This window comes from Ceratosolen solmsi, unplaced genomic scaffold (assembly GCF_000503995.2).
Source record: "Ceratosolen solmsi marchali unplaced genomic scaffold, CerSol_1.0 scaffold2, whole genome shotgun sequence".
NCBI classification, from domain to species: domain Eukaryota; kingdom Metazoa; phylum Arthropoda; class Insecta; order Hymenoptera; family Agaonidae; genus Ceratosolen; species Ceratosolen solmsi.
Genome location: NW_011948422.1, coordinates 722,650 through 740,325, shown reverse-complemented (window position 1 = coordinate 740,325; position 17,676 = coordinate 722,650). Strand labels below are relative to the sequence as shown.

Sequence of the window (17,676 nt, the reverse complement as noted above, 5' to 3'; positions counted from 1 at the left end):
CCTCGCATCCCGCTCGAACGAAATAGAAAAACAGAAAAAAAAAAGTAAAACAACGGAGAACACTCACAAAGTTTCATGAACAAATATTTTTCAAAGAGCTAATAATGATAGCTCGAGAGCCGAGTGCCATGTATTCGTTCAATGTCAGAGATGTAATGAAAAAAAATACGGGCTTTTGCCAGAGGGCTATTGATGTTTTGCTGCAAAAGTACGGAGTTTCGGTAATAGTCAAACTAGCCATAGCGTACCTAACTAACATCGCTATCATTGCGATGGACTGTTGGAAAATCCGAAAAATTCCCTATCGTATTGCGAATGACGTTCAGAAGTTGAAAATTTCCCATCCCATTATGTACAAATTTTTATTTTTATGCCGACTTTGATGTACCATTCATATTCTGTTGACTTTACAATTGAACGCTTTGATATGCTAATTTACCAACATGTAATTATTATTAATTTTAAAAATCACTCTCTTCGTAAGTTAATACGAGAAACTGTTACTTTCTTCAGTTAATATTAAGTGAATATTATTTACTTAATCGTCATATCCCGTCTCACCCTTGAATTCATACGCATTGAATAAATAATAAATAAAAATCGTATGTTAAAAGATCTATTTACAGATATTTTTGAAAATATTGTAGAGTAAATGAAATCATCATATTTCCTAATAGAGAAGTATCGTCGGCATTTATTTTCAAACTTACAGATTATTATCATCTAGCATCAGCTTTTTCAATCCTTAAACTCAATAGCTAAAAAATATAGCTGGAAATTTTTTTCTTTTCCATAGCTTGGATTGTAGGAAGTGTATCGTATTATTTGCTGGCTATCAACATTTTAATGCAATTTCGATTGAAATTGTCACCCCTCAATTCACCGCATTCAATAGATTGATAAGCAATTCGCTAGCGATTAGAAAAACCGCTCGGCCAAATTGGCAAGTTATGTTTGAAAATCAATTAATGGGCGTGGTAACAGTGAATAATCGAAAGCTCCGATCGGAAAACACTCTCGAGCCTCAAAAATGAGCCATTCCGTGTTTGCCTTTTACGAGGGGAAACGTCATTTTTCTGCTTTTCGTACATATCATCGACGATAAAATAAAACCGAGAAGAAAATCGGTTATTTCGTCGTCCGAAGTACAAAAAAAAGCCCTCTTTGATGGGCACAGAGCGACCGTGACGCATTGACAGTACGAGAAAGAGACAAAGAGCTGGCATTTGCGGTACGTATACCGCGTGCATCGGCAGTTAGCTTTCGACAGCATCATTTGCCTTTGTCGAAGAAGTGCTACTACGCTCGCATTCGATGGCCGTGTATATATTAGCTCCTCTCTGACCATCCTCCTTCCCTTCCTCCCTCCCGCCATCCCTCCCCACCCTTCCTCCGCCCATCCACACCAAGCAAGCAGCGGCCCTCAGCACAGCTAACCCGCTCGCATTCGCCCACGCGAGCGTATTCTCCTCCATCCCCTCAGCCTCGTCCTCACCGATTCATCCTTTTCGCTGACACCCTCGAGTACGTGTCGCTGGCTGTTCCCCTGCGCCTGATCATTACTTCGCGGTCATCGCTTTGCCGATTCTGCTTGCGCGAAACGATGTGAAAATTGCGCGTCCAGCCTCGGCTCCCCAACGCCACTGCCAAAACGGCTTCAACGAAATGTAATGAGGAAAGGGGCAAAGAGCTCGGGCAACTTTTGCCTTGAATGACGTTGCAATGAACGTGAGGATGAAATCACGGTCGCTCGCTGGTTTCGCTGATGCGTCATCGAGCCCTGGATGCGCTAGTTTTCAGATGCTGTTGCTGCTGTTGCTAATGATTATCTAGCGTAATAATAAGGACGGCTGGACTCATCCACACTGTGCCCTGCGATAATGATTTTACAATTTATCCGGTTTAGGGCGAGTGGGATGGGCGGGGCGCGAGAGATTAGCCTGGACACGAGCATCTCGTCGCTCTGATAAAGGTACGTGGGTGGCAAAAAATGGAAAAGTCATCGCTTACGAGACCTGGTGAATAAAGAGTCGGGGATATTTGCCTAATCGTTTCGTTTTATGGATTAACTCGTTGCGTAGGGATATCGAACATAATGTGGGAATTTGATAATACATTTTGTTCGATTTGGAGATTGAGTCACGTCCAGATCTGGAATCATTGAATTCGAGTCAGGTGCAAGTAAGTGCTCGGCTGATTAAAATATTCAAATGTCTCGGAAGGAAAAATAGTCTTACCAGAGGTCAAAAAGAGATATTATTATACTGTAATGATTAAACGAAATAAAAATTGTACGTTGCACAGCAGTAGCTTCACGTTGTGTTATAATCAATAGAGTATCGTAATTAATGTAACGCGTTAAAGAATATAATGGAAAAGTGATAGTGAAGTGTGATATTATTTTCATCTATTTATTTTATACTCTTTAGAGATTTTAATGAAATAAGTTCACTTAAAGTTTCCATGACTTTCAATAATAATTTAGTATAAACAGGCTTTTCGATTTTTAACAAGTTATTCTGTTCCTGAGCACACAATATTTTAAACGGTTATAGAAGATGATTATTATTGTTTGTATTTTATTTAGAGAACAGAATCGTACATTACTTTAATGAATCAATAATTGGCATTTCTTGAAGTATAAATTTAAATGGTGAAATTCAACCGCTCGCCGAATGAATATAAATTCACCGAAAGAATTTGAATACTCTCATTGTATTATCTTGTATCATCGTTGACACTTTTTATCTCAATGCTCATTCTCTTTAACACTAATAATTCATGTTTAAGGTCAAAACTATTATGTAGTATCGTTATGCTTTGAAATAGAAAACATAGTCCCAAACCTTTTAAATATTATTTAAACATAACGAATAACTTTTATTTGCTTAATTCCTTTTACATATTTTAAAACGAAACAATTTTTTTTAATGCCGACTTGAATAAAATTTGCGTAAAGTCTTTCTTTATAAACAATAATATGGCTCTATACCTTAGACATTAATTAATTTTCAAGAATTTGAAATAATCAGTAAAATTTCTCACTTTATTATCTTGTTCAGTGGATTGTAGACTTTAGTTGAAAAGTTTATATAATATATAAAATATTTTTAATGCTAAGCATTAACAAGAATACAATAGATTTACTATTGCGAATTAAAATAAAAAATTACAGACTAGTATAAAAATTGTATTCGTTGAAGAAACTATTTTATTTATCATTTTATTTTTTTATCATATTTTATAGAGGATACTTAACGCTGTTTCAAAAAACTACATTAAAAAAGTTAAATGTATAGGTTGAAATTTTAAAGAAACAGTAACGGCAGGATATACTGCTAAAAGTTGTAAGTTTATAAATTATAAAAATATTCTAAAGTAACATAAGTCAATGGTAATTTTTTCTATAAAATATTATTCTATGTAAACAAGAATTCGTTAAAACGAAGTAAGGCAGTGTGTGCGCGTATATTAAGTTCAGAGACTGAAATTTATCAATTATATCAATTGATTTAAAGAATATTATTATTATTTTTTTTTTAACCACAATGCAGATCTTTTACTAAGCCGAAGAAGCGAGAAATTTTTTACATCACATTCACGCTATTCATCGTAAATGGTGTTCAACTGTTTTTCTGCCTTTATGACATAAATAATGGGAGCTCGCACACTTATTAACATTTGTTTCGCGTAGCCTTGCTATGAACGACGGGCTGAAATGATTTTTCATGTATTTTTACGGCATTGCGTTTGCGCATGTTTGTATATACATCAAAGTATACTTTCATCCTTAAGACATCATTTCTGGTAGACTTGCAACATACTGGTCTGAAGATTTCCTCTATTCTCGAATATGTCCTCTTTCTCATATACGTTTCTTCAGACCATTGGGTTTGTGGTTGTTATGATAAGGCGCTCGTTTGTAGCATCTCTCGTGGCCTTTTCATTCTTTTTCCACACATCTTTTCATACATACACTCATCTATGGACGCCTGTGTGGATGTTTATGTGCGTATGTATGCGTTAGAATGAGTCTGTACATGAATATATCCACGACGTTATTGAGAATCCCAGTCCGAAAAAGTGAAATATGACGGGTCTACTGGTAATAAAGAAAATGGAAAAAAAGACCTAGGAGGAAATTCTTTGCACATTCTTGCTTATTCGTTTTGGTGGAAATAAAGCAATCCGTGGCATAGAAAAAAAAACCAACGAAATCATTAAAGCAAAAGGTAAGGAGCTGCGTCTGTTCAGAAGCCTGTGCAAGTGTTTGTGCACACACGTAGGAAAGCTCCACATTCGAATCTATAGTCGTAGCGGCACGTTAGTGACTCTCGCCTTTCTGCTCCGAAATGCCGACAACGGCGACGGCGACGACGACGACGACAACGACATCGCTGACTGCAGCGACGATCTTGATAAATAGCCGCTTACTTAGAGTACACGTACATCCACAAACGCAGCCAAATGCACGTACATGCATAAAAGCAGTCTGGCACACATACGTATGCACATCCATATAGAGAAGTGCTCATACGCCGAGTTTACATAGTGAGTTTTATCAGTTGACATTATCAGAGTCAATTATTCGAGAGCGATGACCAGGGCCTTCCATGATGGTTTGCCTTTTCCTGCCGATTCTCATCCCTAACTCGATTATCCTCGCCATACTTCTTCGTTTCTTGTTTCTTCTTCATTTCTTCGTTTCTTCGCTTCTTCGTTTCTTTGCTTCTTCTTTATTCCTCTTCCTCTGACTACTTCATATATACATGGCCATTTTGTAACTCGTATTCCAGTTGCGCGGCTGAGCGCCTGTAGATTGACGCGCTTTTAAAGCACATTTGTCGCTCTTAATGAATTTTTTCTTTCTCTCGCCTTTTTTCCTTGCCTCGACCATATGTCAACGTAATTTTTTTTTCTTTTTTCTTTTTTAACATTTTAATAAATAAGTGAAGCACTTACGCTCTTCATTTATGATATTAAACATCTGGCATTTAATAACAGGGCATACAATAATTCATTTTCGAAATATGATTATTTAAACAATTTTTTCAGATATCAGAGTCTTAATTAAAAATATCGATTACATGCTATTAATGGCATATTGTTCTACATTTTAATTTTCTGTGAAAATACATCGTATTATTTGCTTTTTAATTATTTCACTTTTCAACATATAGGACATCCAAAATAAACAAATAAATATTTATCCTCGAGAGTAATTGTATATTAACATAGGATTTGTTAATTGTTATAAACCTCACTTTAATACGTGTGATTGAAATTTTGAAAATTTCATCGATTATTATTATTCCAATGAAGATTGATATGATTAGGTATTTAAATATAGTTTAGTTTTCATTTTCAACAAAAAATTAGCATTTATAATTTATAATTTATAAAAATAAAAACAATCAACCTTTTCACAGACATAATTGTACTGTCCCATTATATAGGTTGAATTTTTTTAATTTATTTTTATAATAAATAATTATAAGTTTCTACAACACTAAAAGCATAAAATACTATTTACATTTATCGATATTATTATTTTGAGATAAAAAATTTAATTATCTGCAAGTTAAGCCAGCTTGTTATCGAAATGGCGAATTTAACAATTTAGAAACATTCTTTTATAAAAGATGTAGTTAGAATGACGAAGCTTCGATTGAAAATTATATTAATATCAAAAAAATAATATTTTAATCGCGCCTTAATTGAATATTTCTTCTGAATTTAAAATTTTTTTATTGATAATTCAAATAAACTCAACTCACTCTCTATCAATACAATCTGTACACGTAAATATTAAAAATATAAAATATTTATTAGATATTAAATAAAATGCCAAAATTTTGTCAATGGTTTTATTTTAAAAATAGCTCTTTTGAACAAAAAAAAGTTTTCTTTAATGTAAGCAGCAAGTTCGAATGAAGTACGCGAAGTTTGAAATAGCTTTGTACTTCAAAATTATAAATTCTGTGCATTTTTAGTTTTGTCGATTTATCATAAATATTTGAAAACTGCCATAAGAAACTGTATAAATAATAAATATTGTGATTAAATATAATATAATATAATGTCATAATTAGGTAATGATTCATAAAATTTATATTGGACCGGATTCATAATAAAAGCATTTATCAATATGAAAATATTCTTCCAAAGTAATTGCTATTATATAGAAAATGATCGTTATGAAAATAAAAATTTCAATAAAACATAATTCTTTTTTTTTGCCAATAATATTCAAGCTATTATATAAATTTTTTTTTAAATCAAAATTAAATTGCTGTGATCGAAGTGTTCCTTTTTTCATATTCTTTATTAAACAACATATTTTCCGATATATCGCGATTGCATCTTTTACAAATTTTCCATTTCACTGCAAATCTAATGATCGGTCAACCGATCGCAATTTCGCATCGTCTTACGCATGATCGCTTTAAAAGTAAAATAACGCTGACTCACTTTCCCTTCCTACACCATCAACATTCTCCTCACGCTCTTTCCTTTCGCATATATAAAATACAAGTTTCTTTCACGCAAGGCTAAAAAATTATATAGATCCCTTCTTCCGAGCTAAATATTATATTTATTCAAGCTTCTTTATATATGTTAAAAGTGCTCAATTCATTAATATGTATTAAAATGGGTTTTGTTTTCTCCGTTAGCTCAAAAAGCGGATAAGATAAAGCGTCAGTAAATTTTAAATCCCAATGTTTCATAAAGTGCGTGTCCTGAGCCGATTAACAGTTAAATCTCTGAAATTTACGTTAGCCTCTATTGAAAATGTCAGTGTTACATGAATTTTCTAGCCAATCCAACAATTCAATATAGTCGATGCAGTAAATCGTTACATTACTGAGCTTGGCGTTGTTGGCATAGGCAAACAATACATGACAATACATGTTTGCCAACTGAAATATTTATCCCATCCAAGCATATCTTTGCCCATCGTCAAGTTGAGTAAACTTTCCTTCTCTCCCATCGATGCAAGAGTACCTTCTTCACTCCCGTTTTCACAGTTCGTACAACTTGAGCCATTTCATATATACGACATCATTCCGTTCGTTATGTATTCAAATTAACGGAATACAGAATGAGAAATCGGTATATAAATGTACCTGTAATTTTATTTCGTAATCACCATAATGAGCGCAGAGTGAGAGATAGAGAGATGCATAGACAGATAGATAGAGAGGGAGAGAGAGAGAGAGAGAGAGAGAGAGAGAGAGAGAATAATGCTGGACTATATTAGCTTTTTTTTTTACAATTTCGCAGGTCTATGCATTATCTCGATGTAAGTTACTTTTCAGGTTAACGTTTTTTTCAGTAATGAGTATTACTCAGAAGTACGTACTATTTTTCAGACGGAGATAAGTAGCACGCGAAAGTCAATACTTTGAAGCCTTTCTTCAATTATAAAATAAATACTTTAGTCATTGTAATGGTAAATACTGAAGTTATTCTCTTTTACGGTCTTTAAACGCCTTAGGGTTGATTTAAAATGTCTTGTTTCTATTAGAATAATTATGTAAAAAAACACACTTCATAATTTGCTAAGGATATAATTAGCTGAATTCTCTATAAAAATTCTGTTTTGCGTGATTTTTAAATATTTATACAATTGCCGATCAGATAATATTTATTTATAGATTTTTAAGACTAATTATAGTTTTCTTAATAATACTAGACATGCATGACTTTCCCATATGGTATAATAATTACTAATGTGCTTTCAGGTTTTAAACAATGTTTCAAATTATTAAAATAAATCTATATTCCGCTACATTTGAATAAAAATTTTTTAATTATCTTTCCGTTAAATCGTTAAACTGGACGCTTTAATATTTCACGATTACAATTCTCGAATTAAGACGGAGAATATTAAATATGATAGAATTCAGAAAATTACATAGTAAATAAGAGCATTTAAGGGAACGATTATTTACCGATTGATGCTTCCTTGATTAACGTAAATCTAAAATTCGCAGAGCAGATAATAACAATAGTACTTCTACCAATAATCGAGAACCTAGGACGTTTCGAATAAGCATTCCAATCGATAGTTTCCGGCTTCCCCCCGTCATCTATAAAAATTATCACCCGAATCGTCAGCAAAATTCCGATTACTTAATTATCCTCCCTTACATTCTCGATAACAGTGGCGAAGATAAAGAAATTATCTCGTGTCATTAAACACAGGTTGACTGTGCAAGATGGATTATCTATATGCAGTTCTTGATCGTCGCGGCAGCGGAGTCAAATGGATCAGTGCCGCGCAAATGCGCGAATTGATCCGCTATGGAATTACAACTGAGGGTACAATGAATTAGCTCGTCGAGTGCTACGGATGATCCGACTTACAAGGGAGGCGTCCCCCTATTGCGAATCAAAATTAATTAATTAGGAATAGCTAGTTTTTTCGTTATAATTGAAGAAAAATGTAATTCTCAATTTTAGTGCTCAATGACTCAGCGACGTTACGATTTTTCGTTATCAAACAATAACGCGTGTGATCAGCCGCATTATTGATATTTATTCGAATGTGATGTTACGACAATTGATAATAAAATATTCGTTCGAATATTTAATATGAATTTTAATATGAAGGAATCGAGATAAAGACGCAAATGTGAAAGTAGCGGAAAGAACGCTTCAAGTGAAGAAAACAAATAGGCTTTCTGATTTGATTTAATGGCATATAACGACTCTTAAATTTTTACTCTAATTAAAGCTTGTATTGTCAATTTCGTAATATTTTTCTAAAGTACTTCGAAGATACCTTGTGAATGAACCTTCGAAGAACCTCGAATGTGAAAATTTGAATAAAAATATTAATTTTAAAGGCTGCATCGTCTGGTCGTTAGGTTAACTGGAGAATGAGTACAAAGAAATGAAGAGGGGTCAACCAGATAGACTTAATTATTATCCGCAATAAAATTAAACCAGATTCCAGCTTACTATTCTCTATCTTTTTTTTTCAGTACGAGGATTTTCAGTTCGCGAGATTGTACGAGCTAATTGCATTGGCATCTGCAGTTTTCGAGAAACGAATGCAAGAGAGAGAGAGAGAGAGAGAGAGAGAGAGAGAGAGAGCGGAGGACAAGGACATAACTAGCTCACTGAATTCAACTGGGGATGTATTCAATGCGGGAGCGTAAACGTATACGGTTGATATAACTAGAAAGCGGGGGGGGGGCAAATTTTATTTACTTTTAGCGAATCGATCGATTGATGGTAATAGTAGGTTGATGGCACCGAAGGAGCGGTATTTACTAACTTAGAAATTCGCGAAAGGGAGCAAGAGCAACAGAGTGCAATGAAGAGAAAATGGGATAAAAGGAATAAAAATAGACGCGAAAATATATTATATTGATGGTTTTGAGCCTATCTAACAGCTGTCATTACAAAAATAATTCCATTGTCATTTACAGATGGGAGGTAATAATATTTTATTTATTTAGTCAATATAAATCTGTTATATCCGTACTTTTCAAATCTCTATCTCCAACGAGGTAATGTTATGCATGTAGAATAGAAGTTCAGTTGATTATTTGAAATATAATTAAAAATGTAATTGAATAAGATTAAAAAGATGGCGAGCACACTTGACGTGAAGGAATAAAAGGCTGAAAATTATTTTATAAATTTTTAGTATAGAACGAAATATAAACAAGAACAAAAGTTATTATATTCCTTCTTCTTTTATACATTTTATACAAAATTCAATTACAGATTATTTAAAAGACGCGACAAAGAATTATTAAATTTAGTTGTTACCTTTACATTTGCAATTTACACTTACTAATAAATACTTTATATTATTAGAAAAACAATTCGAGCTTTTAGAATAACTATTTTTAAGAAAAAGATATGCAGTTATTTATTGAGTACCTTTAGTGATTACAAAAGTAATAATAGACACGATATAAATTAATTATTAAATTAAAATTCTTTGGAGAGTACACAATAAATTGATTAAGTATCGACTTATGAGTGAAATTAAATCAATTCTTTTAATAAAATAAGTAATTTTAAAGTTGGAAGAAAAATTAATGAACGCTGCAAAATCGAAGTATTCTTTAAAAAAAAAAAAATATTTATATTCTGAACAATTAATATATTATTACCGGGATTATTATTTGAAAGTGTCCGAGTTTCGAAATAAGAGAAAAATCATTATTTTCAGACAAGTTAAATGAAAATAATAAACGGGCAATTAGGCACAAGTTCAAGCTACTTACTTCAATGATTTGTAATTATTCTCTAATCGCATTATGACTAACGAACAATTTGTTTATAAAAGAGAAATGATCGATGTTGTGTGCCCTTTCTACAATTTGGCCTGAACTAAAACAACTACATTAGTGCACGTAGCAGTCGTAAATACTATTATTTTTGATTCTCTGTTTTTCCTTTATAAATGCGAAATTTAATTTTCTCTAGTTAAAGTACGAAAAAATATAACCTCGAATTAAATAATAAATTGCTATCGCAGTTTGCATTTTCACAAAATTTTAACAGATTCACGCCAACGGCACCGCCTTTGATGAAATAAAATTCATTCCAATTTTTCAGAGATGTTTTTTTTGTTTTTGTTTTTTGTTTAAATTCATCCGCTTTAAAGTCACGACATAAATAAGCGAGAATAAACATGCCTTCTACTTGGGGCATCTTGAAATTATTTTCAAGTCATTAATTTTTAAACGCACCGAGTAACCTACCCATCCACCTCTCTCTAACTTAGCCCATCATTATAATCAGTGAGATTAGTCGTCGAATCCGTAAGTGGCGTCTTATAAAACTGCCTCGCAAGATTTATTATTTAATTCAATGGATGCTCGTGTATCTGGATTAACGATAATTATCTAATCCGTCGGTATAAATACGAGGGCAACGGGATCCCCTTGATGTTGCCCATTCGCTACCCTAAGGAAACCGAGCAATGTCTAGGACTCTTATCAAAGAGAACCTCGTTGAGGACTTTGTTGCTGTTGGGAGATATTGAACAACTGTTCGTCGGGTGTTTGCTATGATGAGACTCATAGTCGAGCGGATAAATCCTAAGCTACTGTATTGCATGCAAGATCGTGAGGCCGAGATACGAGCGCGAATATGGTCATTTTGAGCATTTTGTCCCAAATAAAATGTTTTGCTGAGAGTACGCGATTGTGGGCAGTTTTAACGGGATTCTCGCTTCTTTGACGATCAAACGGCTACTTGAGAAATCGTCATTTTAGTTCGTTTTCAATAGAATTTCCGCTTGGCTATTAGTGGATAAAAAATATAACAACAAAACAAAAAAAAACAATGCGGGTGTTTGATGATAAATACATAATCAGAATGTGAGTTTATGTAGCATCAAGAGGGATCCATTGATCAATCAGTTGAATATATTTGAATTTGAATAGCTGCTGTTGCGCTTAGAGCCTAAAAAAGATTAATATAGTGCAATTTATTTCTACTCCATTGCACAATCAATCTTAAGCATTACTTGCACTTTTCATTAAACTCGTATAATTTAAAACTAAGCGTGCACAAAGACATGCATAAATATGCTTAATATATGGATGGAATATTAAATAAAAATTGCATGCTTAAAATAAAGATATAGTCAAGAGTCTCGTATGATTATGATATATTTAAAACTATCTATCAATTCAAAATTCAAAATTATCTAGGAATTTACAACATCAACAATGGAATGTTTACGAAGGAAATAGTTTGCATAAAGGATTTAGTTAAAAAAGCCTTTTCAATAGTATGGACTGAAGTCATTTCTGTTAAATAAACTAAATCGGAAATGAGTATAGTATTATTGTATTATTTTATGCTCCGTGTATAAGGAAAACTTTATCCCGTACGTAAAAAATTAAGGACTTGAAGGAGTTGAGTGGTAGAGTGAATTTAACAGAACGATGCTTCGATCTTACTTTTTCACAATGTTCTCTTGTTCGCGTCATTGTTTTGGCTTTGAATTGCAACATTAATTTTTCAGAATAATTGAAAGAATAATAGAATTTCAAGTTTTATTGCTATGTCGCAGCGTAATTAGCCTCCTGAAATACCATTATTATTATTATCATTAGAGTACGTCCGCATAACGAGAAGAAAAACTTGTTCTATTAATCGCAAATGACGGCACGCGGAGTCTAAATGGATTACTTTCGTTGCTACTTTAAATAATTTCTCTCGTTCTTTTCAATAATGCACGTATTCTTATAAATATATTTCTTTGAATTTGGCAAAGTTTCTGTCGTCACAAGAGTTTTAGCGTCTCCAATGTATTCTTCATGGATATTTCCATTAAAAACATCCACATTCGATCAAAATCTTCAGCCATTCGCTATAAATGATGAACAATACTAGCTAATTGATGTCACCTTAATTATCATCATTGATTGACTCTACAGAAGTAATATTTACGTTAAGTCGGCAAATGCTTATGTAAAGAAAGTAGCTAAGTAAGATTAAGATAAAGGTATTATAGCGGGGAATTTCGGGGAGAGGGATGTAATGAAGACGTTCCTCGAGAGATTGAGTAGTTGATGGCCTTCGGTAAGGAACAGAGCGACAACATTGTATGTATTAAACTTGAACGGGAATTGCATTTAATATAAAGATAATTCTTAGATAATCTAAAAATTACAAAGGAGATGATAAAGAGATAAAAAAAAATATTTATAATCAAACCAATTATTATGAAGACTTGATTAAGGGCACTGAGCTAAGAGAAAATTTTTATTCTCATTTTTTTCAGTCTCGCTTATCTATTCACTGATGGCATTTGCAGTGAAGTCGATATCTCAATAAAGCATATTTCATAAAATGATTACAAATTCAAGCATAATTTGACAAACTCGGTCTACTTTTGTATCAAATATTTATTTAAAAGTTAATTTTTTTATGAAATAAAATTGCTTATATAATTTATAAGCGTTTATAAAAGCATAATGAATCTTTTAAAGTAAGTGTAAGCAGCATATGCTTTGCTATTTAATAAAAGAATTATATGAACGTGAAAATAGATAGAGAGATCGATAGATGCATGCAGATACACATACGTCCACATACACATATGCCTGCGTATATTAAGGGGTAAATAATTGATAGTAACCATAGAAAATGCGATATTACGCTAAATCTGTGTTCCTCCCTCTTATTTACTTTATACAGTATTCAAAATATTCGAATTGATAACTTGTAATATTTGCATTATTTTTTATAATACAATTATTGCCCAATAATATACGACCGAAGAAAGAATGTATTTTTAAGGGGCATTATATTATAAAGGACTTGAATTGCTATTTACAATTATGTAAATATTTCAGCGGATGAAACAACATTAACATTAATACAAGTCATATATTTTAATCGTGTTGGTTAGAATTCGAATTTTCAATAGTGGAAAAATTTGTATGTTTTAATTCAAACCACCGTGGAATAATTCAATTTGCATATATAAATATATATATATTTATATATATGAGAGTTGTGCATGCGCGCGCGCGCTCGTGTGTGTGTATGTGCGTACGAGAGCGCATCAACGTGTTAATATTAATAATTAAATTATTCTCATTGGCAAAAATTTGCTCGTTTGAATATTAACATTGCGAATGGGTATATTTGTAAATGAACAAACCTAAAGAGATGCGTTTGAATTAAGAAACGCGTGGAGTAATGATTTATTGATGCTTCGAGGGATTGAATCGAACGTCGAACTAACCGAGATGGATGAAAAGCACGTAACATTCAAAACAAAATCCTAGTAAAAATGAACTTATTATGTCGCCCGAATTATATACCAATTGACATTATTTCATTTAAATACGCGCGACTGTTTACACAACTCAGCCGATAAAATATATAGGACAAAATCCAATTAAAATGTAGATTTAAATCAATTACTGTTTTGACTTGGTTCGTTAGCCCATGGTACATTCGCACCGGCAGCTTCCCTACGTTTAATGCACATTCAAACCCAAAAAAAAAGCGAAGGAAAGAGGAAAGAAAAACATTTCCATTATTTCGTCTGCGTCGAGACTTTTATTGCGGATCAATAGCACCTTGCGCGCGGTACAATATCCCGTCGAAAGCCCAGGACGATGGAATCGGTAAAAATCGTAGCCTAGGAGCTAGCGGCGGTCGCACTCGCACGCACGAAAATATTCGTACGGGGATAGGAGTCGGTGTCGCCTACCTGCTGTCAGCGCTGTCGCGTTGACGCTTCCCAATCGCCGTCTTCATCGCTCTTCGTCGCAGGGTGAGTCGCACTCCACACAGCACAGGAACGAACCTCGTGGACGAGAGGGTCAATCCGGACTTGCCTTTGCTGCGACCTGAGTTCACGACTTGGCACTAGTGCACGGCCACTTCCACTTAACGTACATCCTCGCAACTTTTCGTCGATCAGAGAAAGGTGAAGCGTGCCACATGTGACTTCGGACGTGCGCGTCCCGTCCGAGAGGAAGCCGCTTCTTATGCAACCAATGGAATATGAAAGAACGAACAAACGATAACAACGGCAGCAGCGCCAGTCGGCGAGGCTTCGTTGCGAAATTGAAAGGTCGTTCGCGGCTTAATATTCCCCTCACAAGGACGCGCTAACGGGCATCGGCGACATCACCATCGACTTCATCGACATCATCGACATCATCGTTATCATTGTTATCGGCATCATCGACATCTTCGTCATCGATATCTTCATCAACGACATCTTCATCGTCGGCATTATCATTCTCATCATCATCATCATCATCATCATCATCATAATAATAATAATCATCATTATCATCATTATTACGATCATCATTATCATCATAATTATCATCATAATCATCACAAGCACCAACAATAACAAACAACAACACAATTAACTGTGGACATCGGCACTTGTCTCCGGAATATCCAGCGCGTCGCCAAGGCTTCTCTCTCTCTCGCTCCCGCGCTTCACTACATAATCCGCACCGCGAGAGCGTCCACAGGTGCCGCGCACTGCGTACGTAAGCCGCACGACGAATCGTCCCGGGGTCAGGATCGTTCACTAACCGGACCACGCGCCTCGCCGCAGCAGCTGCTGGTTTTGCTCGTGGCTCGAGTCATGGGGAGTGAGTGCGTCCGAGGGCCCAGTAGAACGAGTCGACATCGATTAGATGGGCCCGGGATGTCTCCTCTCCATGACGATAACGTCCAGGTCCTCGTTTGATAGCGCTCGATAATTCGCACCAAAGGACAGCGTCGACGGCAGCGGTGCTAACGACGACGACTATAATAGCGTTTACGACGGTGTCTGGGAATGAGATAAAGAAACAATGATAGAGAGAGGGGGGTGGGGGAGTGAGAGAGAGAGAGAAAGAGAGAGAGAACGAAACAGACAAGTAGACAAACAGACAGACAGACAGACAGAGAAAGAGAGAAAAGCCCGAAGACGGTCTTACTCGGAGCGCTGCTCTTTCCGAACTGCCGACGCCGCTCAGTCATTCTCCCCCCGAGATACCCCCACCACCTCGGCGCAGCCACCACCGCCGATGCCGCCGCTCCGGTTCCCACCCGGGCGACCGTAGCACCACGCGTCCTCGGTCCCCACCAGGATTCGGCAGGACGCGCGCCACGCACTCGTGGTACGTTGGTGGGGGGCCACGGTCGCGTGGCGCTACGACCGCTTGGGTGGGGTGGGAAGGTTAGCTGGCGGTAGAGCGGCCAGTCCGTTGGGAGAGGGAGGGGGCAGAGATGGGCCACCAAGCCCGTGCATCCTTAGAGTCCTTTCTCGCCCTTCCGCCCCCCAGCCATGCTCACGACACCGCTACACCATTACCACCACTAGGAAGAAGAGAAATACTACTACTACTGCTATTACAATCAACATCACCACACTACTACTATTTTTACTACTACTACTACTACTACTACTACTACTACTATTACTATTTCCGCTTCTACTACTACTTCTATTGGTATTTACTACTACACTTGCACTGTTGCGTGTACTAATGCTGTCGTCGCCGCCGTTGCTGCCGCCGCCGTCGCCACCACCGCCGACGCCGTTGCTGGTGGTGGCCGCGGGCGGCGCAGGCGCGATGGATCCCGTGGTATCGCGCGCTCAGCTTACCAAGAGAGATAGTACGGATAACTCGATCGCTTGCCGAGGAAGAGGGAAAGGGAGCGAAAAGTGCGGGCTTCCGAAGGCCGGTACGGGCACGAACCTCCCTTTTATCTTACCGCTCTCACTCATTATACCCCCTCTCTCTCTCTCTCTCTCTCTCTCTCTCTATCTATCTATCTATCTATCTATATCTCTTTGACCGTGCCTCTGTCTGCTCCCCATGTACTTTTTGTCCTCATCGGTGGCCATACGTAAGGGTCGTACAAAAGATAGTTAGATGAATGAATAGACAGATACGGAGAAATAGAAAGAGTCGCGCGCAAATTGCGAACCCCCGTCGAGGTTACTGGCGCATCCATAGCGCCACACGCGTCCACCAACTCCGATTAGCTTTTACGAGTTGGAGCGGGGCGCGATCAATCTGACTTGTGTGCAAAAAAGGCGGGGGACCGGGGGAGACGATGGGTCTCGGGCGAATATAGCGGTGGCCCGTCGCTGGAGAGCGACTACGAACTTTCGTTGCGCCCTGCCGGAAGGACGAAAAGGAATTACGCTCGCGATATCTGGACTATATAGGTGACAAACCATTGAAATTGAAATAGCCTTGGAGTTGACGTATTATCTAGTTTTCTCGTGACCGTTTTTTCATCCCTATCCCTATCCTTCGCCCCGTGCATCGCCTCTATTCTGTTTCCGCGGCTCTTCCTCTCTTTCCCGTTTTTACCGTCCATTTGACGGTGCATCGTACTTTTCGATTCGATGGGTTTGCGCATTCCACGTTGATAGTAAATGCCAATATTTTGCTGCTCATCGTCGCGAATCTGTCAATTTTTATATAATTGCTCGAGATTATTAGAACCTAGATTTCCACTAACGTCTTTAACGTATTTAATATGTTTTCCCCTTACTATTTGCGTTCAGAAATGTTGTTTCAATTCAACGGAAATGCCCATGGCAGAAACTTAAACGCTCAAACGTAATGTCCATCTTAATGGTAACTTATACAATCGTAGAAGCATGGAAGTATTGAATTTAAAACACCGTTATTAGTAAAAATAATATTGTACAGTAATAGCCTTCTCTGCTCGGCGAAGAAGTAATTATGTAAGTTTGCTACAAATCGGATTCAAATTAATGTGTCAACTAAAAACTGTGTATTATTCGTATTACAATGGCACATTTTATTTTTAATCCTCTACATAACGTTCGCTTGACTTACGTAAATATTAATCTCCAATGTGCATTGAGTTCGAAAATGATTCACAACGATAAATCTTCGTTCGCGACCATGAAAAATTGTTAGGCTAAATACCATTATAATATTATCCTAACGGACAATGGAATTATTTACATTATTTACATCCTCCTTATCTCGCATAATGGATAAGGTGCAGGGACTTGGCTGTTAAGCCTACGTTGTATGTAAAGAATCTTAAACGAGGTCGTTCGAAATTGTCGTTTATTACCTCAGTGATATTATAAATAGATTTATGAATTCGCTTCATCCGCAACTCGTTCTACCAGACTTCCGAGGTTCTAAAACAATTCGTCTCATCCACTTTTCT

At 36.1% G+C, this 17,676-nt stretch overlaps 1 protein-coding gene across 1 annotated transcript in view; it reads right to left on the bottom strand.

Moving 5' to 3' along the window:
* Positions 1-14,765, bottom strand: part of LOC105361988 (uncharacterized) — a 110,279-nt gene extending 95,514 nt beyond the window's left edge. The window contains exon 1 of the mRNA XM_011499314.1: positions 14,210-14,765. Within this exon, the coding sequence (XP_011497616.1) occupies positions 14,210-14,256 (47 nt within the window). The 5' untranslated portion in view covers positions 14,257-14,765. The remainder of the gene's footprint in view (positions 1-14,209) is intronic.
* Positions 14,766-17,676: the final 2,911 nt, after the last annotated feature.